This window comes from Castor canadensis, chromosome 11 (assembly GCF_047511655.1).
Source record: "Castor canadensis chromosome 11, mCasCan1.hap1v2, whole genome shotgun sequence".
NCBI lineage: Eukaryota > Metazoa > Chordata > Mammalia > Rodentia > Castoridae > Castor > Castor canadensis.
In genome coordinates, this window is record NC_133396.1 from 1669582 (window position 1) to 1693447 (window position 23866).

The 23866-nt window shown below is 56.7% G+C and overlaps 1 protein-coding gene across 1 annotated transcript; it reads right to left on the minus strand.

Moving 5' to 3' along the window:
* Positions 1-4488: 4488 nt before the first annotated feature.
* LOC109700848 (uncharacterized) lies at positions 4489-5776 on the minus strand. The gene is made up of 2 exons (XM_020186187.2): positions 5452-5776; positions 4489-4845 (listed from the first exon to the last, which is right to left on the minus strand). Exons 1-2 carry the CDS (start codon positions 5774-5776, stop codon positions 4508-4510), a joined length of 663 nt encoding a protein of 220 aa, XP_020041776.1. The 3' UTR covers positions 4489-4507.
* Between the last annotated feature and the right edge of the window lie 18090 nt (positions 5777-23866).

The following is a 23866-nucleotide window of genomic DNA, read 5'->3' on the forward strand; positions in this document are numbered from 1 at the left end:
ATGCCACCTCCAGGTCCCTACACCATTGGAGTGAGGTCTCTTAAGGTGGAGTTATAGGTTACTGTCTTTAGCAAGAAGGAACTGGATGGCAACTTTGATGACAATAGTGTCAGGGACATCGGGACTGAAGATTCTCAGGTCAAGCCCAGCAAGTCTTGGGATGTTTGTGACCAAACTGTCTCTCTTGGTGCTAGCTCCTCCACCATACTGCACCTCATTTACCCCAGGGGTTCAACTCATCCCTGAAGGGACACAGCACCAGATTCCACAGGGACGGCCATCTGTAGTCTCCACATGCATTAGTTTCAAACTGAGTTATCCAGATTGCTGTTTCCCTTTCTATTTCGGTTTGACTTCATTTGGAGTCAAGGTTTGGGAACCGAGGACAGGGTAGAAAACACCTTCCCTGAGCCCTGGAACCAGGACTTCCACAAGCAGGGGATTCTCCTGGTGCAAATATGACTGCCTGTTCCTCTTCCAGAAGAGGCAGGAGGCCGAGAAGGACCAAAGCCTGCCTGAAGACCAGCCACGCCGGCCAGCCTGTGTAGGTTTAGGTTAGAGAAGACACCCACTAGCACCCTGGGTTTATCTCCACCCCCGCTGCCCCACAGGGCTTGGCTGAGGGCCCAGGTGAGAATGCTCCTGGGGGAGGGTGGAGCAATGGGCCTTGCAGACTTGGCTATGGTCCCCTCGGGGTCTGAGTCCCTGGACGCCGGCTCCGTGTCATGGCGTTTCCTTTTAACGTTTCCCAGCTCAGGGGACAGGGGCTCACCGTTCATTGGGGCAGCAGCCACCAATCTCACTGGCCCTCCCCCGCTGCGGGGTCTGAGATGCGCCTCTAAGCACCTCGGCCAGTGGATTTCGGGGTGAATTTGAATCAGAACACCGTGGAGTGAGCAGGCAGGAAGCGGGGATTGCATCTTCTGCATCTCTCTTTGCACCGCCTGTAGCAATGTGCACGGCAAGGCGCGTGCCGGGCGCAACAGGCTGATCTGAGCCAAGTCCTCTGGGACCTCGAGACGGACCGTGTCTAAGCCGTCGTCCAGTTCCCCGAAGCCGCAATGTCATCCCCTCCCACGTCCCTTCCGACTCTGGGGCTCCTTCCCCATAGGGGATTCAGAAACACAGAACCCTGCAGCGGCGGCCGCCCCCCAGGAGCCCGCTCGACGGGGAAGTCACGCGTGCCGCCGCAGCCCAGCACGGCCGTACTCCCGTCTGCCGGATCCTCACGGCAGCAGCACCTCCCCACCCGCCACCTCTCCTCCGGGCCTGCCCATTGGCTAAGCCGCGCTCCGTCCGCGCCTCCGCGTGATCCTATTGGTTGGTGCCAGTGGCCCAGACAAAGGGAGCGGCGGCGGCGGGCGGTGATTGGGCGTGTCGTAGGGCCCGAGGGAGGGGCGAGTGCGCCGGGGTGACTCTGGCGGGGTGGGGACGCTATCCCTCGCGGAGGCGGGGCCGCGGGGCCGCGGGGGCGGGGCGGCTCCACGTGGGTGGGGTCGGGCGCCCCCGGAGGGCGGCGGCCGCCGGGCGCGGGAAGCCTGCCTGCCCCTCCACCCCTCCCGCCCCGGGGGCTCCTGCCCGGACCGCGGCCATCGCTGCTGCCTCCTCTTCCCCGAAGGCTCCGTGTCGGTCTCCGCACCGCGGCTGGAAACCTGCGAACGCTGGAGCCTTGGACGAAGAAGGCCGTACTGGAGTCCAGACTTGCAGCGGAAGCCACAGCCCTGCGCCGGGACCTCAGCACCCCCTCCGGACCTTCCGGGCCCGCGGGAACCCTCTTCGCGGACGGGGAGATGGCACGGGCCCTGGCGCCAGAAATGGATGCGGAGCCCGGAAAGGCAGGCCGGGTCTCCGGCTCCTCTTGCTTCTTGGAGAGTTGGCTCGGCGGGGTGCGTTGCCGGGGAGGGAGGGACAGACCGTGGGGGCGACCAGCCGGGCGGGGAGTGGCTTCTGGGGGCCCCCTCGCCAGCGGAGGGCCAGCGAGGCCGCCCTCGGAGCGCCGCCAGGTACGTGCGTTTTCCTTGTTTCTCGCGCGCGCCCAGAGCGCACTCTTGGGAAGGAACGAATAAAAACCCGGCTGCTGTGAAAGAGCCTTTCGCTGTCAACGTGTCTTTCTGGGGGTGCAGGAAAGGCAGCCGATCGCGGGGGAAGCCCCTGCTGGTGTTTTGTAGCCCCACCCGGGTGCTCCTCCACCCCACCTCCAGGCTCTGAGCCGGCCTGTTTGGAAACGCGCGTCCCTTTTCTCCCGGTCCCGCTTAACTCACCACGTAAAGCGAGAACCCTGTGGCCTCGGAGCTGGGACCAGCGGGCTTTGTTTCCGCAGTCGCACTTACCCCAACCCCCTGGAATACCCGGATTTTGTTTTGAGCAAGGGTCCTCAGCTGGGGGAGAGGGTCGGGGATACTCGGGATGGGGAGACCCGACCTTGCCTCTGCAGACGGGCAGTTACTCTCTTCCTGGATGATGGGACTCTTGGCCTCAGGAGCCCCGGGCTGGCACTGTTGGAAAGGCTTTGGGGGAGGCCGGTAGCCGGCCTGCGGCGGGCTCCTTCCCATCCCCCATGCCCACTTAAAACAAAAGAACTCCTGGGAGACTAGTTTTGGGAGAACACTTCTGAATGTGGACCTCCAGTTCTCCCCTCCCCCGTTCTTAGGAAGGAATCTGGTTTTCACAACAAAGGGGGGTTAGGCTGGAGAAAGCTGAAGGGAAAGGAAAGCTCTTTCTTTGGAGTTCCTTAAGGAGAATTCACTTTCTCTTTCTGCTCCCCAAATGAGAGGCGGCTGAGCCAGAACTCTCCCCCACTTTTTTTTAATCCGAAGAATAGAATTTTAAGTGGTGCTTGCTTGGGTGGCTTCGTTAGGAAGACGGGTTCCGAAGAGGAAAAAAGTCCTAGCTCTGTGGGAAATTGGCCTCCAGCCGGGGGATAAAAACCCCTTTGGAGTGAAAAATACTCCCGGCTGTTTTGCAGAAGATTAAAACTTAAGGGAGCTGATGGTTGTGTGGGGGTTTGGAGGGAGGGTAGTGGTGATTTTGTGTCTTTTCTCCCACCCAATAAATATAGAACAAAAGGATGAGGCCAAAGGGGCAGGAAGGGCTGGAGGTCTCGAAGCCCCTGAGCAGAATGGAGCTCGTTATAAAAATTCCTGGCCTTTCATCTCCGCGCACACCAAATGCCTGTTCCATCGAAGTTTGATGGGAAAGAAAGTGACTTCCCTTTCCAGGTTGGATTGGGCACTATCGCCCAATTTTCTCCTCAGCGGCGGGAACCTGGGCTTGTCCCAAGTCGTGCTTTCTGGGCTTGGGGAAAGATGGTCCCGGCACGGGGAAGGCCTTCCTTTTGAGTAAAAGCTTCTGTGGCCACCTCCCGAGGCCCGGTCTCGCGGTGTCCTTGCTGCGCTAACTCAGCTCTCGGGCTTGCATGGCGCCCGGGGGCACAGACCCGCGTCCATCAAAGCCCTGGACCTCATTTCTTTCAAAATAAAACTCAACAAGCCATAAAGGCTCCCGACTCCAATGGAAAAGGCGCCGCAGATTTATGGTTCCCCCGAATTCCCCACACTCTAATTATCCCTGTTTTTAGTTGACTTATGGGTAGTGACCAATAAAATCATTTTCCATTTTGGATTTTTTTTCCCCCCAGCATGAAAAATACAAGTTCGTTCCTTTCTTACCCGCTTGGGCAGATCTTTTTCCGTGCAGGAGGAAAAGAAGTCCAGTTTCCCTGTGCCATCACTGCCAAGGCCTGATTTGCCCTCCCCCACACCCCCTCCCCACTGTCCTCTTAATTGCAATTTAGGAGAAAGTGGGTTTCTTTTTTTTCCTTCTCCCGCCCCTCGAGGACATTCCCGCAGATCCCTCCCTAGAAGCCCTGCCGGGTGCGGTGCGGGCAGCTTAGGGTTCTGAATCCCACCCGAGGGTCGTGGCGCCCACCTAGGCCGAGCGGCAGGAAGAGCTCCCCACGGGTCCAGTCCGGTCACCCTCGCCCTCCAGGGGCTCACGCAGTGCTCGAGCCCGGGGCCCTCACTGGAGGGGGAGGGGGGATCCCCCGACCGACCCCTCGCCTTTGCCTGGCAGTCCCATCCCCCATCCTCCCTTTGTTCGCCTCTCCGGACACTGAGTTGGAGGTGGCAGGAAAAAAATAATTAGATGGAAATCAAAGATTAGACGGGGTGTGCTGGCGGCCCGGGAGAAGCCGGCCCGACACTCCGCCGGCGCCTCATAAATCTTTTTTCGCAGGCCTGACAAAAGCCCGGTCCTCCAGTTCCTTGGGAATTTAGAAACTTATCGATCTCCTCTTTGCGGTCCCACCCCCAAAACATCCCTCTTCGGGAGCGCGAGCTGAGAGTCCCTGGTGACCCCGACTTCTGGCCAACTCAGGACGCCCCCCGGCCCAAGTCTAAGAAATGCACGAAGGTGTCAGAGAGGTAGCGAGTGACCCGGGCCCAACCCCTCCCTCCCCATCCAAGGAAAGGCAGCGAACAGCACCACCCGTTTGTTAAACCAAGTAATCTTAGGGTGCCGCGTTTCCCCTACTCCCAGCTGCATGGGAAGGTATGGTAGGGACTTCGGGGAAGGGTGAGGGGCGGATTAACCCCTCGTGGGCGACTCCTTTGTCTGGCCCCGCCATTGCTGGGACCAGCTGGGCGCCCTCGCGCTGGGGGCCGGGGTGCGGGAGTGCAGGCTGCGAGGCGCCTGGTCCCGCAGGTGTGCGACGCCCCGCGCTCAGCAAGGCCTGGCACAGCGGATGCAGATCTTGGCCGTGGGTGTCTGGGGTCTGCCGAGCCCACGTGCGATCCACCCGGGACTGACCCCACATGCCTCCGCCGTGGAAGTCAAATTGAAGGAAGTCTTGGAGCGTTTAGATTTAAAAAAAAAAAAAAAAAAACTCGAATTAATTGGGAAAATGGTAAGGGAGCTTCCCAACGCAGAGGAAAGGAAAGGCGGGGGGGGGGGGTCTTTTTAAAAATTATATCCTCTTCTTGTGGTTGTTTCTGACCTTTCGTGCTATTAAAAGAAATGTTGCCACATTTAATTTTTGTTGCCATGAGATATGGAGAGGGTAGCTCAACATTTTGAAGTAATTTGATAACCCTTCAAGTAGCAAATCCGAAAGGCAGGCTGGCGGCTCAGGTATAGTTTCTTTATAACCTGAATTTACAATGAAAGCATTCTCCTTTATGGATATAATAGATTAGATTTCACAACTTAATTCCCCGCAATGGCTCCGTTTAAGGGAGCTCCGGCTGATTTTATTACGCCAAGCCAAATTGGATGTTTGTGGTCTTAACGAAAAGCAATTGTGACATAAAATATATAATTTTTAAAGTAAAAAACCAACGGGTTCGACCCCGTTCCCTCCCCGCTCCGCCTTTCCAGCTCACCCCTAGCTCCCCAGTTTGGGAAATACCGAGAATCACCGGTGTTCCCTGATTTTTGCCGGAGAGTCGGGCTCACCCAGGCGGGGGCTGGGAGGCCCCGCTGGCCGTGCGCACGCGGTGCCGCTCGCGGCCAAGGCCAGGACCCGCTGCTCCGCATGGTCCGGCCAGTCGAGCTCCCCAGCGCAGGCCCGGGTCTCGGAGCACCGATGGGGCTCGAAACCTCTGCCACCCGGCGACCGCGTGGCTGCCCTGGCCGGCGCGGGGCACTGCGGGCGCGCTCCGAGCGGCCCCGCGCGCGCTCTCGCCGGGAGTCTCCGGCGCTGCTTGGTGCAAAACAACTGCCCTCCCCGCCGGCTCGGTGCCCAGAGCTTGGCCGCCACAAGAGCTGGCCCCAGCCCCATAGCGTCCCCCACCCGGAGCCTGCCTCGCTCAGACCGCGAGTGGGGCCCGTGGGGAATGGACGTAGGCGCGAGGAACTTTCCAGGCAACCCCCTTGGAGCGCGTGGAGCCAGCCCTCCAAACCCAGGCCTCACCAGCCCGAGGGGCTTGGTGGCCCGGCCCGGACGGGCCCACTCTGCGGTCACTTCTCATTAATGTCAGACTCTATTCTCCTGACTGAGGCTTCCCCCCCCCCCGTTTTGGGGTGCTTTGTTGGAGTCTGATTTAGCCCCCCAGAAGCTGGGGCGGAAGGTAGCCTGAGCGTGGTCTGCTCCCTTCCCTGGCCACTCGGCGAGCCCCTTCTCCCTGCTCCCTGTCATGTCTGGAGCCAGGCCTGGTGCACCCTGCCCTCCACGGCTGCAGGGACAGCCTGGATGCTCCATCCCCTCCCAGAGCTGTCCCCATAGGCTTCAACCCCGCGCAGGGAGAATGAGTGTGGGTCTGCGGGCGGGCTGCGGGGGTGCACCTTAAATTAAATCTTCCCAGTGCCTGACCTTGTTTTTTCCTCGGGTGATAACGGCAGCAGCTGTTTTTTCTACAATTCCTACTGCTGGGGGAGGGGCGTTATTATTATTTTTGGTTGTCACAGCCTCCTGGAAACATTCCCTGGCCTCTGAAAGCTTAACAATAGCCCAGAGGATTTCTGGAGGAAGCCCCCTCCTCTTCCTTCTCCAGGGACCACGGTGATCTCAAGCTGAGGACTCAGCCTCCAACTCAGCCACTAAATTTAACCCTGCTTTGAGGTCTTGCTGGCCACTTCTGCCTGTGGCCCCCTAGACCCCTGGTCACTCCTGTATGACAACTCTCAACTGGGGAGATGAGGAGAAGTTGGTCAGTGGCCTCCAGTATGAGTGGAGGCTGAAGAGACTCAGCACCCCACCCCAAGCCCACTCTGGGGACACCTCCCACCGGCTCCCTCCTTTATATACCTTTTCCCAACCTTCATCCCAAGGAGCTGCCTACTACTTGGAAAAGGTGTCTCCTTTCCAGGAAGCCTGTTTCTGTTTGCTTTGGGGGTCAGTGCTAGCCCAAAGGCCTAGAGGGGAGGAAGAGAGGGCCTCCAAGGGACTCTGCTCAGCTTTTGGTCCCTTCCCTGGGGAGCCAGGCCACAGTTGGCCTCTGCGCATAGCTACTAGCTCACCAGTGTCGCTGCCCCCTCCCTCACCTGTAGGGCTGAACAGTGAGCTCAAAAGGGGGACAGTTGCTGGCCCTCTTGTTGAGGGAAGTCAGCAGCCCTGGTTGCTAACCACAGACATGACCTCAGCTCCTGGATCCATGCACCCCTAGGGACTCCAGCATGTCCATGGTGTGGAAAGAAGGACCGGCCCCTCCTGACTGCTCCCCAAGTGGGACAAGGCGCCCAGGAAAAAGGCTGTGCCCTAGAAGGAAGGGCCCTGGAAAGCCAGGCTAGCCCACTGAGCTTGCAGTGTGCTGCTGGTCCAGGGCTACTAGTTATTGGATAGAGCGTGTGTATGTGGAGGTGTTCTCAGGGGTCCTTACGCAGCCAAGCCTAGGCCTACACCTCCCTGCCCTCTCCCAGGCCTGACCTGTCAGCACCAGGGGGCAGCTCTACACTGTAGCCCACAGGCCCTGCATGGCAGCTGCCAGCTGGCCAGTCCCTCATCCTGCCTCATAAACTTATTTACACCTGTGTTACACCAGATTTGTGAATGTGACACACAGGACAGGGCATTGGCCTGCACGGACCTCAGGAATTGAACTTTAGTCTCCATGTGACTGTGGCACAAGTGGGGACTATACTTAGTGATTGTTACAAAATTAAAAAAAAAAAAGATAAAATGGACGCTATTTGTGATTTTAAAATGCAGTTGGTTTTAATTTATGTTTTTGTGTGCTTCTGGGACTCCCTGGGGCTGTTAGGACATAGTTGGAGGGATTGGGCTGCAGCCGCTGCCTTTGGAGGAACCAGAGATGAGACGCCTGTGTAGTAGGACATGAAGAGGATGTGGATGGACAGCCCTGGCCTGAGGCCATCCAGGAGGTGACTATTATGGGCTGCCTTGCCCTCTGTACATGGCCCCTGCTGAGCAGATTTAGGGAAGCATTCCTGAGCCAGACATCCGGAAGCCAGCTGGGCAGGACTGTCCCTCAAGGACCCTGGGACCTTGGGTACAATGTCTCACCTCCTTCTCCCACCCCAAAAGGCTGCTGGGCAGGTCCCTCAGGTCCAGAAGCAGCTGGAGACCCGACATCAGGAGACCCCCCCTTAGATCTGGCCTCCGAAGAGGAGGAGGTGGCAGCTAGCTCCTTGCACCTGGCCTTATGATTCCCCTCTTGTGTGGATTGAATCCTGATCCTTCCCCTCTCAGTGCCTGGCCAGGGTATCATATGCAATGCTAAGGCCTGAGGGACCAAATGGCCTCTGCAGGTGTCTCCTTGGTCTCCTGTGGCACCCGGTGTCTGCCTCCCTGAGGCCTCCAATTCACCCCCACTGTACCCAGGCCACTTGCTACATCCAGTGGCAGGAAGGGACTACAGCCTTTCAGCTCCCTCTTCAACCACACATAGACCTGGGGCATAAAAAGGACCTGGTTGGTGATGGCGGCATTTCAACCCCAGTGACTCCTAAGCCAAAGCACAGTAACTTACACAGGTCAGAGAGGTGGGGGAGTCACCTGGGAGAACCAAGAGGCCAGCACCTGAGGTGGGGGTCCTGGCTATGTACAAAAGAACTAGGAAGATGGGATTGGTATGTAGCTCAATGGTAGAGCACTTGAGTAGTATGTGGGAGGCTTGGGACTGATCCCAGCACCTCATAAAAAGAACAGGAGAAGAAAGTGTGCAAGGGCGGAGCTGGAGGCTGCTATGTAGGACATCTTGAAGACCCTGAAACACCCTGGCTATTATGGTCACCGTGTTTGAGCCCTGGACTCCCTCATTTCACACTCAGCAGCCACATACAGACAGTATCAGAACCAGTGCTCCCCCGCCACCCTGTCCTGTCTTCCCAGGTTCCCGTTATGTGGCAGGACTGGGGCAGCCTTGCCCCTCCAGCAGCTCAGCACCTTAGATGGGCAGGGGCAGCCTCCTAACTCTTCTTTGGGCCACCCCAGCCTGTGGCCTTGGCCCTGACTGACCCTCCAGGCTCCTAAGGATGGATTCTCACCTACTGCTCCTCCCCCCAGTGCTGTCCTGGGCCGCTGCCTCCCTTTCTCTTTTATTCTAGGAGCCTTCACATGAGGCTGAATTAATTGGCAAACTTTCCCAGAAGTAAACTGAAGGGATGGAAATTAATAATTTTCCTGGCGTTGCACTCATTGCTAATCAGGCCAGCTGGGAGGAGGGGGCCTGGGTGCATCAGAGGACCCCAGAAAAGCCATTAGCAGGAACAAAGTTATCCAGGGGCAAAGGGTCCCCCAGGCAATTTAGCAGCTCTGTAGCCCCAGTACTGGGCACAGCAACATTAGAGGTGGGGTGCTTGGGAAGAATTAGAGCCATCCCTGCCCCCAGGACCAGGCAACCAGTTCTCCCAAGGTGCTTCCAGCCTGGCTCTGTCACTGACCCAGGACAGTCCCTCACAATAAGAAGGGAACTCTGACTGAAAGTTCCAGGCCAGGGTGGGGTGGGATGGGATGGGATCACCCCCCCCTGCTTGAGTCCCTCCTTTCTGAGACAAGTGCCTAGGTCCAACTGCTCCTCTAAGGCAGAGGGTGCACAGTGTTGGGGACCCTGCCGCACAACTCTGTCCTACAAGGAGGTGTAGCCCCAGGCCCCCAGCATCCTGGAACTCTGGTCCTGACACACTGGGTCTCCTTGGTGTAGCCAGCAGGGGACCCCTCTGTGTCCCCTGGAGCTACCTCTGGGTCTCCAACAGCCTCTTCCACAGTCAGCTGCTTTGCCAGCTCCTGGCTGCACCTTCAGTGCCTTCAGGTCAGGTTCTCTGAGGCTCTCAGGGAAAACCCAGAATCCCAGGCCCCTCCTGCAAAATACGGCTTAAGAGATGTGGATGTGACCACTAAGGACCCCAAATGGTTCTGACCCGTGCAGCCCAACAGCTACCTGAGAAGACCTGGATTGGGCTGCAGGGCCTGCTGTGGGAGGGGGTGTCTCACTCGCACATGAAGTGTTTATTGAATGAGTGGATGGATGAACAGATGGATATGGACAGATAGCTGACTGGATGACTACATCAATGACAGGGCTTTCAAGGCCTCAAGATGGCCTCCTTGGCCTATTTATACGCCAGCGTGCCACTGTTACCGAAGCTGGCCTTGACGGCCCCTCTTGGATGCCACCCTACAGTGCCAGAGATCAGAGCAAACGGAAGCGGGACAGACCGAGAGGCTTCCTGCCTCTGCACAGTGACGGAGCTCAGGCAGCAGCATACAGGTGACTTGGGCACAGCCCCTGCCCCCACCAGCTCCACATTGGTGACTGAACAGTACTGGACAAGTTGGGACACACTCAAGGCAGTGGGAGTGAAGGTCACACGGGTGGGGGGCAGTCGGAGAGGAATGACCTCCTGTTGGGGGCTCCAGGTGGGCGCCATGATGGGGCAGTGCCTTCCCTTGGCCATGTCTTGTGCATGTCAGCACTGCCGACCCCTCCCAGGGCCTGGTGGGCTTGTGCTGCCCCAGATCACCAGTTTTCTGGAGACTGCCAAACTGCTTTATTCTTGGGCCACAGGGAGATACAGTAGGAAGGGAAAGCTGCCACTGACCGGTACCTGTACTCGGTATGTTTATAGCAATAGCTGTGGGGCCTCAAGGCTGTGTTGCCATGGAAATAGAATTACAGATGAAGACATGAGGCACAGAGAGGGTCAGGAGGCTGACCAAGGCCACACACAGGATAAAAACCAGGTCTGTTTAACTAGGAAGCGCACCCTTATGCAAGACGTGATCTTTTGCAAGTTAGTTAAATTCGTAAGTCCCCCCCCCAGTGGATTCCTCTTCCTACACAGGACAGTGGCTGTGGTCCTGAACCAGCAAACTGACCTGGCTTCCCAGGCTAGGCAGGCTGGGGATGGCAGCTTCTGAGAATGAGAGGCTCGTGCCTCACCTCATAGCTTCGGGGCCTGGACTGGGCTGGGGCACTGGGGCATCTTTGCTGTTGGATATCACTAGGAACAAGAGCATTCTGACCCTTTCCCCTCCTGCAGTGTACACCGGTGTCCTTGTTAGATTCACGTGGGACCTGCCCATCTCATGGGTACCTTGTAGTGTCAGCACAGGGCCTCAGGGACTTCAGTATACTTCTTTTTCACATACCTTTGCCCTGGGTGGCCGGCAGCTTCTGTGTGCCAGGCCTGTCTACAGGCAATGGTATCCTGGGCTCAACAAAGCTTTAAAGAATGCCACAGAGTGACTCACAGGGCATTTTGCAGATGCAGCCATTCCATTCAGGGTTCCTAGTGGACACCCCCAAACTCCATCAGTCCCTGGGCACAGGTGACCAGAGCTCCCCTGAGTCAGGGCCTCCCCACCCTCCCTCCACCTCTGATCCTGCCATGACAACACTTCTCTATTCAAGACACTTCTTGAGCTGGTGGCTTGTGCCCTATGGAGCCACTGCCTCACCCTGGCCCAACTTCCCTGACTCCAGCCTTTCTCATTCACCCCGGATCCATGCAGTCAGAGACTCCAGCTAGCCATAACCATTCCTGAACTCCAGTGTGTGAGTGGTCCTCTGTGCTCTCTGTCCTTTCTGCCCAAATCCCAGGCCTGAGGATGGCTTCCCCATGCTGCAGCAGTGGGAGACATGCAAAAGGGCGGAGCTGGCCTCCTGGAGAGGCCCAGAAATTGAGGTGATCAGCAGAAGGCAGGAACTTAGCTCTCCCTCTCCTGTCAAGGTGGATCCTGGGTTCTTGAGAGTTGACAGCGGATATCCAGGGCTGGGAATATGCTTTGGTAATACATTCATCAAAATGGAATGTGTTCAAGTGAAGGGGCCAGGCAGGAGGGGCTGGCTGAGCTGGCCGTGCCCCACTGCTCTGATGCAGGAAGGTGAACTCCGAGGCTTGCACTTCACGGGGCCTTCTGGGCAGGTGGGGCAAGCAGGGGTTCCAGAGCAAGAGAGGGTACCCACCTTTGCCCCACATTGGCACTGTGCACTTAGCCCCTTCTCTCCTGCCTTTCTGCCTGGGAGGTGACAGCTCCTGTCATTGCAAGGTTTCAGGATGCCTCCCTGTGCTGTGGTTCCCAGCCCTGCCACCACTGCCGCACCTGGTCCTTCAACAAGCCATCCTCTAGTCTGCCCTTTGGGCTGGCTTGCCAGGCCCTGATAGGTCTGAACCACATGTCCACCTGACAGCAGAGCCCTGCTGGGAAGTGTCAAGGCAGTGAGCCATGGACAGCTCTGAGAAAGCAACTTAAAGGGCCCCCGAGGCTCTCCAAGCCTCTCACCACACTGACAGGACCCCTCTGCCACCTACCCGCCGAGGTTCCACCTGCAAAGTGGACACTCCTCTGGCTCTCCAGAGACTGCTGGCTGCAGGGGAACAGCTCCACCGTCCTCCTGTTTCCACTTGGACCTTTTCAACCACGTCATACCTCAGGGGTCCTCGGCCGGGACCTTGCCACCTTCCTTGGTCTTCTTCCCAGGAAAAGGTGTGCAACTCCTGCCAGCGGGCCTCCTGGGCCCGTGCCAGCTCTCCCAGGAGCTGTAGCCTGAGCACACACCCCGGCGCTGAGAGTCAGGCTGGGGTCAGACACACTTGAGGAACTCCAGGTCTCAGGCCGTGTTCTGGTCTGCTTTCCACACGTCTCCAGCCATTTTGGGTTCTGCTCTGTGCTGGCTTCCCTTTGCCCGCTCAGGGGTGAAACAAAAGGCAGATGCTACCTCAGGAAGCCCTGAGTTCACAAAAGGACCCCACAAATCTGTAGGCAGACAACTGCCACTCCACATGGGAGCCCTGCTGTCCAGGCCTGGGGTGGAAGACAGACCTAGGGAAAAGCCCCCAGATAGCATGTGGGGCTGGTTGTAGAAGCTACATTCTTCCACCTCACCAAGCCTGGGTGTCTCCAAGGTGGCTCACAGTGTCACCTGTGTGATGCTCTTCTGGGGTGTTCAGCTGGTTTGGGGCCACCCAGGAACATGAGAGAAATCAGGTGGAGAACCATTCTGTAGAGCAATCATTCTGGACACTTAGGAAAAGCCAGTGTTAAAGAGGTGAGGGGGAGGAGAGCTGCTCTAGACGGAAGGAAGGCTCATGAGATGTGACAGCTGACACAATGGAGACCCTCCACGGGCTCCCGCAGAGGGGGATGGTTAGGGGAAGAGGGTTGTTAGGGGATGGATGGACCCAAGGCTTTCAGGTGTAACTGGGGGAGTCACACACAGGTGTGTGGAACCTGGCAGGATTATGGCAGCCACACCTCTCCAGGCTGGCTGATGTGTGAGGTCCTTGTTCTTAGGCATTAGGTGCAGGAGCATTTAGGGCAAAGTGTCCTGATGTTTGCAGAGGATACTCAAAAACTTCAGCAGTTTTAAAGAAAGAGAGAAAGAGATGAGAGGTAAAAAGGGGGCTGGGTACCAAATCAATTTGCAAACATGCATTTTAATTGCATGGATGTGGAAAAACATTTTTTGGGCTGGACTCTGACTAACTTAAGCCATGAGCAAGTATTTGGAGCTTGAAGGGTCAGGGTGCTGTCCTGGTCTCCACAGAAACAGCCCAGTGGACCCCCCAGGAATGAATGACCTCTTAGTGAGGCATTCCAGTGCCAGGGAAAGAGTCCCGATGGCCTCGCTTGGTCCAGGGCTGTGGCATGTGGCAGGTCCCCAAATGCATACCTGCTCCCAGTATCCCCCAGAGGACACATGACCTTCCTTGTGCAGATGGCCGCAGAACATGTGGACTCTACAGATGCCCCTTGACTTGCGATGGTCCCACAGAGAGCTGAAAAATTCTGTAAGTGGGGAATATACCTACTGATCATTCTAGCATGATTGTGTGTCTGACCAAGACCTGCGGCTTGCTGGGCAATGCCCAGCCCTGCAAGCATTGGACCTTATATTGAAAGGCCCAGGAAAGATTGAAATTCACAGAACAGTTTCTACTGAATGTGTACCCTTGTCACACCATCGTGAAGTCAAGCATTATTAAGAGGAACCATGGTGAATCTGGACCATCTGTACTATTATTCCCATTTCATAGGTAAGAAAGTTGAGGCGTCAGAAATCTAAGCTGAGGCCCCCCAGCCGGAGAGTGGGGACTTGTTCTGTTCTGCAGGCCTGGTGCTCCCTGGCTCCTAGCACCACAGGGGCAGTGACAGCCCTGTGCAGCTGAGGACAAGGCACTGGGTTCTCAGGAGGAGGGCCAAGCAGCCACTGTGAAGCGGGAAGTGGGCGGCCCCCCCAAGGGCCTTCTGCATTTTCAGAAGGCAGATTGCACAGCGGTGTGCCCCCTGGCCCCCTCTGCTCATTAAAGCTGCTACCCTTGAGATTCCAATCAACCTGAAGAAGCTCCCCAGCTTCCCCCAGGGCTCCAGGGGCCCAGGAGGGCATGGACACCAGGGTTTGTCTTTCTGCTCCTTTGATGCTTTTCAAATTATAGAGGCCTCAGCATCAGCAGAAAGGTGATGGGGCCTTGTGAGGCTGAAGGGCCCAGAGAACAGGGGTCCAGGTCCACCTCCAAGCCTAGTGCTTCCAGTGCTCCCTGTGGCCTCAGGCTCCCTTCCCTGAGGCCCAGAACTCCAGCAGGGGTGTGGGGCCTCTTCTCTGGGTCAGAGTCAAGTCAGGTAGGGTGCTCCCCCTCTCCCCTCCCCTCTCTTACCAACCCCCTCCTTCCCGCGCCCCCTCCCCACCCCGCCACTGCCCTGAGCTCCAGACTGGGACTGCCCCAGGCCCAATTCTGCCTGCCGAGACTGTGGCGTGCCTGGCTACCTGGCTTCCCCTCCTATGTCTCTTCCTGGTCCACTCCTGGTCACCCCACCCCAACCATGACACTGGGCTGTGGTCATTCCCCTAAACCAGCAGGCACCCCTTTATCCATTGCAATAGCCAGTAGACTCAGGAAATTAAGCCTGTGTTTCTCTAGAGCAATGACTGGACTGGAACCCAGGATTACTGACCCTGCCCCATCAGAGGAGTCACATCTGAATTCTTAATTCAGATTCCCGCCTGGATCTGATGATGGTACTTGGGAGCAGGGGCTCTCTGCGCCCGATGGGGGTGTGGAAACACCTAACTCCACCCCCCAATATCTGGTCTGGCATCCCTCTCCATCACCATCTGTTCCAAGAATAGAGCAGGCTGTGCCCAGAGGGAGGCAGGCACCCTTGGTGCTGGACACTGGCCAAGCCCGTGGGCACTGACTGACTGGCCAGCTCCACCCTATTCCCTGCAGCAGTTCCATGGAGGCTGTGGTTCAGAGCCCTGGCTCTTGCTCTGTGGGAATTTTCCCCTTGTCCTCCTACTCCCCTGTGAGACCTGTGACTCCAGCTACCTGAGTATCTGGGGTGCTGCAGGCCTCCTGGGGCAGGTCCTCCCCACTGCTGCCAGGACCCTACCTCCTCCTGTCCCCAAAGGATTTGCTAGGTGAATGGGGGGGAAGGAAGGAACCAGGACTGCAGCGCCCACTGGGTCAGGCTGGGCTCTCAAAGCAGCCTCCATGGAGGAGCTCCCTAGAAGGGGAGCTCCTCACTCCTGAGAACACTCCTGGTTCCGGTACCAGGGAGGGTAAGGGAGAGCTTGACTGACCTAGTCCCCAGGCACGGCACACCTGCCTCTCTGCTCCAGGTAAGGCATGACTGGCGCCTGAGCTTGTGGGTGGGAGTGGGGAGTCCTGAGTCTCAGGAGCCCACAGGTGCTTGTGGAGCTGATGAACCATCCAGAGTCAAGAAACTGAGGTCCAGAGAACTAATGCAATCTGCCTGAGGCCACACAGCTCACGAGTGGAGGAGACCAGTGGGAGTCTTAGCGCTTCGGTCCGCACTTGGAGCAGGTGCTCCAGGGAAGGTGGACATAATGGATTCCTGGGTTCTGGGGAGAGGAAGCGGATGTTTAAGAGCAAGGGAGACAGCCAAGCTGGCCCCAGACACTTTGGCCCAAGGACTCTGTGTGTGTGAGGGAAACAGCAGCCCAGCCACACCTGTCCTGCCTTGGGCCCTGGGGTGGGATCTCCCATCTGCTTCTTGCTTCACCTGGGGCAGAGGTGCAGGACAGATGGGCCCGGCCAGGGTGAGTCATACCCTGCTGGCAGCCTGACTAACAGGAAAAGGAAGGATGAGCTGGGAGCGGCCTCCCCAGGCCTGGGCCTCTCTTCCAGGTGAAGAGAGGAATGCTCCCACGCTGCTTTGTATTGTCATGTAAAGCGGCTGGAGGGCCAACCAGGCCCCTGGCAATGGGGCAGCCATGGGGCAGCCATCTACTCATCTCCTTGATTTCACATGCTTCTTTCCTCCTGCCCTTGTTGAGTGTCAATGTCTGTGAAAGCAAAAGTCACGTGAGAATAAAATCATGATGTAACATTTGATCTGGGCGGAGACCCCCCTTTGGGAACCATAGAGTGCAGAGAGAGTCTGAGACCCGCTGGGATACCCTGGGAAGGGGCTATCCCAAGGCACAGCCCTAGAGCAGGGAGGATGTGAGTAGAGCCCAGAGCCCTTTGCCCCAATACCAGACGTAGTGTTGCCAAGTAGCCTCTGGTCCCACTGCTCTGGGGTCAGTGAGTGGGCCAAGGTGGGCCATGGAGGACTCCCCTCTAGTCCCATGCCCACCCTCACCTTCCCTGGGATGACCCCCCTGCAGATGTACTCCCCATCTCTAGCACCCACCCCACACTCCAAATGGCAGCTTCAGGCAGTGACCCTAGCTGACCCTGACCTCTCCCCGTGCCTCAGTTTGCTCATTCTAGCTGCCTTCCAGCTTCAGGGAGCCTACTCATCTAACTTTTCTGGCTCCCAGGAATCCTCAGGATCCCAGCTGGAGAGCCCAGCATGGTCGTGTGACCAGCCTTGTCCAGGCTCTAGACACATGCCTAGCCCCAAGCCAGGTGTCCATCAGAAGGGGTTGCTGACCTGCTCATCCTGTCCACCTGCCATGGTAGACAGGACTCTTTGGCTGACACCATGGGACATGGGGGAACACAGGATGCCCTTCTGACCTCTCTTGCCCATCTTTTACCCCACCCTCCCCTCCAGGGGCTGCTCCCGTCATCCCATGGGGCTGTGAGCTCAGCCATCCCCATCCCTGCCCTGGGAACCCTGGGGGTACCCAAGTTTAGCAGGAGAAAAGGAACTGGAGCAAAGTGCTGAAACTCACCTGGGCCAGGTGAGGGTGGGCTTGGCTCTGTCTGCAAAAGACATAAGGAGGCACCCTGAGGCCCATGTTCCCCCCGGAGGAGCCAGGCTGCAGGGAGCAAGGACTGACACTTTTTGAGCACTTGCTATGTGCTGACCCTGGCCTTGTCTATCCCCAGGTGACAGGTGATGGAGTCTCTGCTCAGGTCCTGAAGCTGGGAAGGGCAGAGCAGAGACTCAGAGGCACAGCCTGACCCAGACTCAGACCATGTGGTCCTACAGCTTCTAGAGCATTTCACAGCACCCCAGAGCCACCCTGGCCAGGAGAACAGCTGGGGACCATGGTCTCTTTAATCGCAAAGATTAACGTCTAGGCTGGGCTGGGGTGGGGCTCCAGCCCAGCACACACTTGCCTAATACGCATGAGGCCCTGAGTTCCATCCCCAGCACTGCACGTAGTAACAATAATGGTATCTGGGCTGATAAAGGAAGGGGGATTTGGTGACTCCCCAAAAAGTTGAACACAGAACTGTGACTCAGTAATGTCACTCCTGTGTGAATTGAAAACTGAGGCTTGAACACTTGTAGGCTAATTTCACTGCAGCATCATTCACAAGCACTAAACACAGGAAGCACCCAAGTGCCCATCTGTGGACGACCACTGCCTAGGTCAGCAGAAGCACGGTCTTGATCCCTGGCTTTGGGGGCTGTCTCCAGAGTGTGAGCCTGCATTAGCTCCTCCTTCTGTCACTGCCACTGTGTGCGCTGGGTCACTCCATAACCTTTCTGAGAGCCAAGTTTCTACCTATTGTTCTACAGAGTCTGTGAGAGGAGTAACTACCTCCACATGCAGACAGGAGACACAAGCTCATGGTGGCACTAGGAGACATTGCTCTTCTTTTTGCCAGGCACTTCATGTCCATGTGCTGTCACTAGGCACCTATTAGTACTTTTCAGGTTTTATTCTACAGCACAGCACAGACCTCAATTGAATTGGTCATTTCATTGCTGTGCTACCTTGGAGCAAGCTGCTTAACATCTCTGAGCCTCATTTAGGGATCTTGACATGAGGTCATCTTGGACTAAATCCAAGGACAAGTTTCCTTAGAAGAGAAGAGAAGGGCTGGGCACCTGTGGCTCACACCTGTAATCCTAGCTACTCAGGAGGCAGAGATCAGGAGGATCAAGGTTCGAAGCCAGCCCAGGCAAATAGTTCTAGAGACCCTATCTCGAAAAAATCCATCACAAGAAAGGGCTGGTGGAGTGGCTCAAGGTGCAGGGCCTGAGTTCAAACGCCAGTACCAAAAAAAAAAAAAAAAAAAAGAGAAGAGAAGGGGAGAAGGCACATGAAGGGGAAGAAGGTTATGGGAAGACAAAAACAGAGAGAGATTAGGGACTGGAGGTGTGGCTTAAGTGATAGAGCACCTGCTTTGTAAGCACAAAGCTCTGAGTTCAACCCAGTGCCACCAAAAAAAAAGAAGAAAGGACAGAGATTGGAGTGATGCCACCAGAAACCAGAGACCACCAAGTACCACCAGCTCCCAGGAGCTGGGGGACCCTTCTTCCTAGCCTCCAGGAGGAACCAGCCTTGAGGCTGTACTCCCCCCTCCCAACTAAGAGGATAGATAAATCGCTGTGGTCAGGGTGTAACAGCAGCCATCCTTCCCAGCACTGGCACAAAGGACCACGTAGACTGGGAAGTCCTGTGCCACTAAGAGTGGTAGGTGGACGCCATGTGCCTTCAGCTTCCCTCCCCAGTGTGTCGCTGTCACCACCCACCCTGCCGTGGTGAGGTCGTGGGCATCAGGCACTCTTGCACCCTTAGCTAATGGGCCCCTTCCTTCTGGAGCCTCCTGATCTCTGTGAGATGCCAGGCCAACTCCATCAACCCACCTAGGAGCCCTTTGTGCCATGTGGGAGGCCTGCTCTGAGGAAGCCCATTGTCACACTCTCTTGTCTCTAGACACACCATTTGCCCTCAAGGCCCAGCTCCTGGGTTGCTGTCCTCCCAGGCTCCAGGAGGAGGGTCAAGTCTACTCCAGCACTCACAGATCATTTTCTGCTGTCCTTCCCTCTGGAGGCCATGAGGGAGGGCCTGTGTCCAACCCAGATGGCCTTCTGTGTGTAGGGTGCCGGATATGGACACTAATGTTAGACTAGACTCTAACACTGCCATATTGGGAAAGGTGGTCAGGGCTGTCAGACCCTGAACAGACTTGGGGTGACAGGTTCAGCCTCAGTGGGGATGCATGCTAACACTCTCAGGTTTGCATAGACTGTCCTCTCCTGCTCTGTCCCCCAGAGGCTGAAAGATCACACAGAGAGGTAGAGCCCCGCCCCCTCCCTTGTCCTGATGGTTCTCACCCCAACAGGAAGCAGGCTCTGGCAGCGACAGCCTGGCCTGGGCTGGCGGGCGCCCGGGTTCGTGGCAGGGCTGCCTGGCCCCGGGTGTGGAATCCATTTATTCGGTAGCTTTGCTGCTGATCAGTTGCAGGTGAGTGGATGGCACGTGGTTTGTGTTGTAACAATATTTTGGGACAATTAGATTGAAACCACATTGTTGGCGGCCCTGCTGGCGGCTGGCCGCCACAATGCACTCTCTCTGCCCTCTGCGGCTCCTGGGCTGGCCAGGCCACCCCCACCCTCTGGGGCCCCAGGGCAGCCAGGCCAGCAGGGCAGAGGAGGGGCTGTCCTGTTGAAGCAGCCAGGGCCTCTCCACTCTCACCCCCCTTCAGACCCTCAGCTGGCCTCTTGGTGACCTCAGCCTCCAGTTGTTCAAGAAAACAGCTGCTGGAGATTTCCCAGGGCAGGTGGGGAGGGGAGCGTCTGGGGGGCTCGAGTAAGGCTTTGAGACTGGATAGTGAGCCCCTGCCCCAACACTGTCTCAGAATGTCGTGATTTCTATTCACCAAGAACAGTCCACGACCCCCTCCCCTGAACCCTGTCTCCTTCAGAAGAGAGGATCTGAGCCCAGACACCTCTGGGGCCCTTGCCCACTCCACGCACCCCTAGGACCACTTGTGGGCAAGTGATGTTGAGGGGGAAGGGAGCTTCCTTTCTGCCCAGTTCCTTGGGCGGGATGGAGAGCTCAGGGTCTATCTGTCCCAGGACAGATGGGGCCCCTGGGAAGAGTAAGTGACAAGTCCTGAGCACAGGGGCCAGAGCGGGCCCCAAGACCAGCCCCCAAATCAGAACACCCCTGCAACGCCCTGGACTGGGCTGCTGCCGTTGGGGTCTCAAACTTGGGTGTCCACCAGGCCCACTCTGGTCTATGGACCTGTGGGAGGCTGGGCAGAAGGGGATGATGGGTTGGAAGGGACAATGGAATAGAGCAAGGCACTGCCCTGGAGCCGTGGAGCTCTCACCTTCCTTTCCTCCCAGAGGGCCAGGCCATACTGCAGGGAACCAACCCTCACCAGATACATTCTGGGACAGGCCCTGGTGGGGGAAGAGAGACCCCAGGCTGGGGCTCCGGCTGCCCTTGGCTCTGCTTCTCATCTCTCACAGCCCTCAAGGGTGGCCCTGAGAGCTGGCTCCCCAGCCTGCTGGAGTCCCCACCTGCCAGGCCCTTCCTTTTCCAGCGTCTTCAGGGCCCTGGGGACCCTGGGGAACTGTAGTAGGTGAAGGTCTTGATTTTTGCAACAAGGTCCCAGCATTTCTGGGTTTCTATTCAGCTCTGGTAATGCTTGAAAGAGCTGTCACGTGTCTAAGGCCTCCTGAGCCCAAAGGGGCAGCTGTGGAGTGGGATTTTCCTGGAATTCTATTCACTGTCTTCATTTTAGCCCCAGCTGTCCCTATCCTGGAGTCTGCAGCTCTCTCAGCCCTGCTTTCTGCACCAGCTGGGATATGGGACACACTCTTCACGTCTTAGACACTTATCATGTGACATGGGCCAGTCACACCAACCAGGTGAAAGAATATAGGTGCAGGGGCTGGACCCCTTGTATGAGAGGATGTTCCGCAGGACCAGGATATAGTGAGTGACCTGTGGATTTCCACTGTGTCCCACATGGCAGCCTCCTACCTGAGAGGGGTCCATCTGGCTCCATTTTGGGTGCCCACCTGATTTCATCTTGGGGACCACTCTATCACTGTCCTGGCCAAGGAGGGGCCTTAAAGCCTCCCTGGGCTTCAGGGGTTCTGATGTCTGCTCGAGGTGGAACTACTGAGAGGTGATGAGTAGGGATTCCTGAAGTCAGGAAAGCAAGACCTTCCAAGTTGCTGGCAAAGAAGATCCTTTCAGGAACAGATTTGGGAACTCGAGAGTCATGTGACCTTGCCTATAGAACAGGTATTTCTGTAAAAACAAAATACAGGACTGGGGAAAATGAGAGATGCATGCTCGCTGAGAACAACCCTGTCTGGAAGGTGTCCTAGGGGAAAGAGCTACAAGGGCCACAGTGGGGCACATTTCGCACTTGGCAGAGTGAAGTGCTGACTCTCAGCTCCTGTGCCTCACTTTCCCCATCTGTAAAGGACTAGCAATGGCACTTGCCACATAGGTACTGGGAGGATTAAATAAACAAACACACAGTAAGTGCTGAGGGCTGGCTGGCACGAGAAGGTGTGAGGCTTCAAGGGCTCAATTGAGGATTGACCTGCGGGGCTTGAGGAAAGACCAGACTGTACATCAGCCCTGTGGGCTTCCCCACAAATTACGAGGAGGACCATTTTGACCAAATAGATCTGCACCAGCCTGACAAATAGGTAACCTAACCTCCTTTGCTAACACCTGGCCCAATTCCTACAGTCTAAACTCAGTCCTTGCTGTCCTTATCCTGGCTCTTCCTCAAGGCCTCAGCTTACACATGAAGTGCTACCTAAAGGTCCTTGCAGCTGGAGTAGCTGCAGGTCTGTGTGGGCCAGGGCCCCACCCTCCACCAGATTGGGGAAGGTGAGTATGGGGAGGGCGATGCAGAAATGGAGTGGAGAGCTGAGAGGGCTGGGGAGAGTCTAGGTAGCTATGGTGTTCCTCAGTGAATGACCACCTCCCCTATGGACATCTTGCTCAGCCAACCCTTCCACAGTTCTTAGGCAGCGTCCCATGCCGGCTCTGCTCCCAGGATACAGCCTTGATGCAGGAACTAAAGACAGCGTGAGAGTAACTTGCAGCCATAGAAGAAGCCTGTACTCAGGTGAACTTGTCCCCTCCTCTGCATACTGTCCACACCTAAGGCCTGATCTGAGACCCCATGGGGACCTCTCTCCACACCCTGACACCTGGATTAGGGTGAGTGTTTGGAATCTCTAAGGTGAGGACTTATGGGGTGCAAGAATCCAGGTGTGAGAAGCTGGCAAGGAACGACGGGAGACAGGAAGTGAGTAGGGGCGATGGGGCAGTGGGGTCTGGTACCCTGTGAGACAGACCCTCGGGGAGGTCCCAGCAGACCTGCTGGGCAAGGATGACCTTGAAGATGCTGGTGCCACCCATCCACACAGGACTGAGCTGGCCCCATATTGGTCATTTCATGCCCTGTAGAAACATCAGATCTCCTACTGTTCCCACAGGCCCTGGCTGCAGAGCCAGAGTCCTGTCCATGCCTTCGTCTGTCCAGTGGGCACTCTGGCTCTGCACCAGGCAACCTCAGAGGTCTGGAGATGGATTCTGGGAGAGGCAGAGGCTGAGATGGCCCTTGACCTGAGGAGTGCATGGATAGCTGCAGTGCGTGATCTCCACTGAGCCGAGTGCTGGCTTCCTGTGTACTGTGTTTCTGCTCTGGGCTGTGGCCCAAGTGCTGGAGGGGCTCCGGGAGGGGAGGGGAGCCAGGCCTAGATGCAGGAATGAGTCCAGATCCTTGTGGGCCAGAGGCACAGGGTGGACCACACAGGGGCTTGCTTCTCAGATAGCAGCCCCAAGTGGGGGCTCAGCTACTCTCTCTAACCCTCTGGATCAGGCTGGCAGGCAAGGTGCAACCTCCCAAGGTGCTCAGCAGTCCTCTTTCTTGGCCCATTGGTTTACAATGCATTGTCCATAACTTAAGCATGTGGTCACCTGGCCACAGTGGTGTTGGGAAATGCAGCTATGTGTCTGGGAAGAAAGAGACAGATTTGGGGAAGTTTGGGCTCCAGGTAAGGTAAGTTCTCATGTGATCCCTCACTTTTAATTCCCCCTTTCTGGGCCCTGGCTGCCTCTGGCTTGTGTTTTGCACCTTTTGGGTCCGTGGACCTGGGGATTGCCCTGGGAGGGGCAGACAAAGCTGTTTTGACTGCACGATGAGGGGCGCCTCCTGCCCAGACACCCAGAGGCCTGAGACCTCAGCAGCTGCAGGCAGGGCCCTGGTGTGGCATTGGTCTCATGTGACAGGGACATCCAAAGAGAAGCCTCATGGCTGGAGAGATTAGGGGGGCTTAGCAGCTCTGTCCCTTTGGAAATTTCTAAAAATAAGCAAGGGCTTAAACCATCATGGCTAGGGTATAAAAGGAAACAGTGATGAAACCCCAAACCCTGAACAGAAAGAGAAACTTACCACACAAAATGTCTGAAATTTCTGGGGCTGGGTGCGATCCTCTGAAGGTCAGGAGGATAACAGTATGAGGCCAGCCAGGGCAAAAAATTATGGAGAACCCATCTCAACAGCAGGCTGGGCATGGTGCCACACTAGTAATCCCAGCTATACAAGCCCCAGGCAAAACCTTGAGACCCTATCCAAAATACAGCTAAAGCAAAAAAGGGCTGGGTGTGTGGCTCAAGTGGTACAGTGCCTGTCTGGCAAGTGTGAGGCCCTGAGTTCAAACCCCAATACTACCAGCTTCCCCCAAAAATGTTTGAAATTTCTTCATACAATACGGTCAACATGTGTCAAAAGACAGCTCTGATCAGGGAAATGCAGGTTAAACCGACCATGAGAC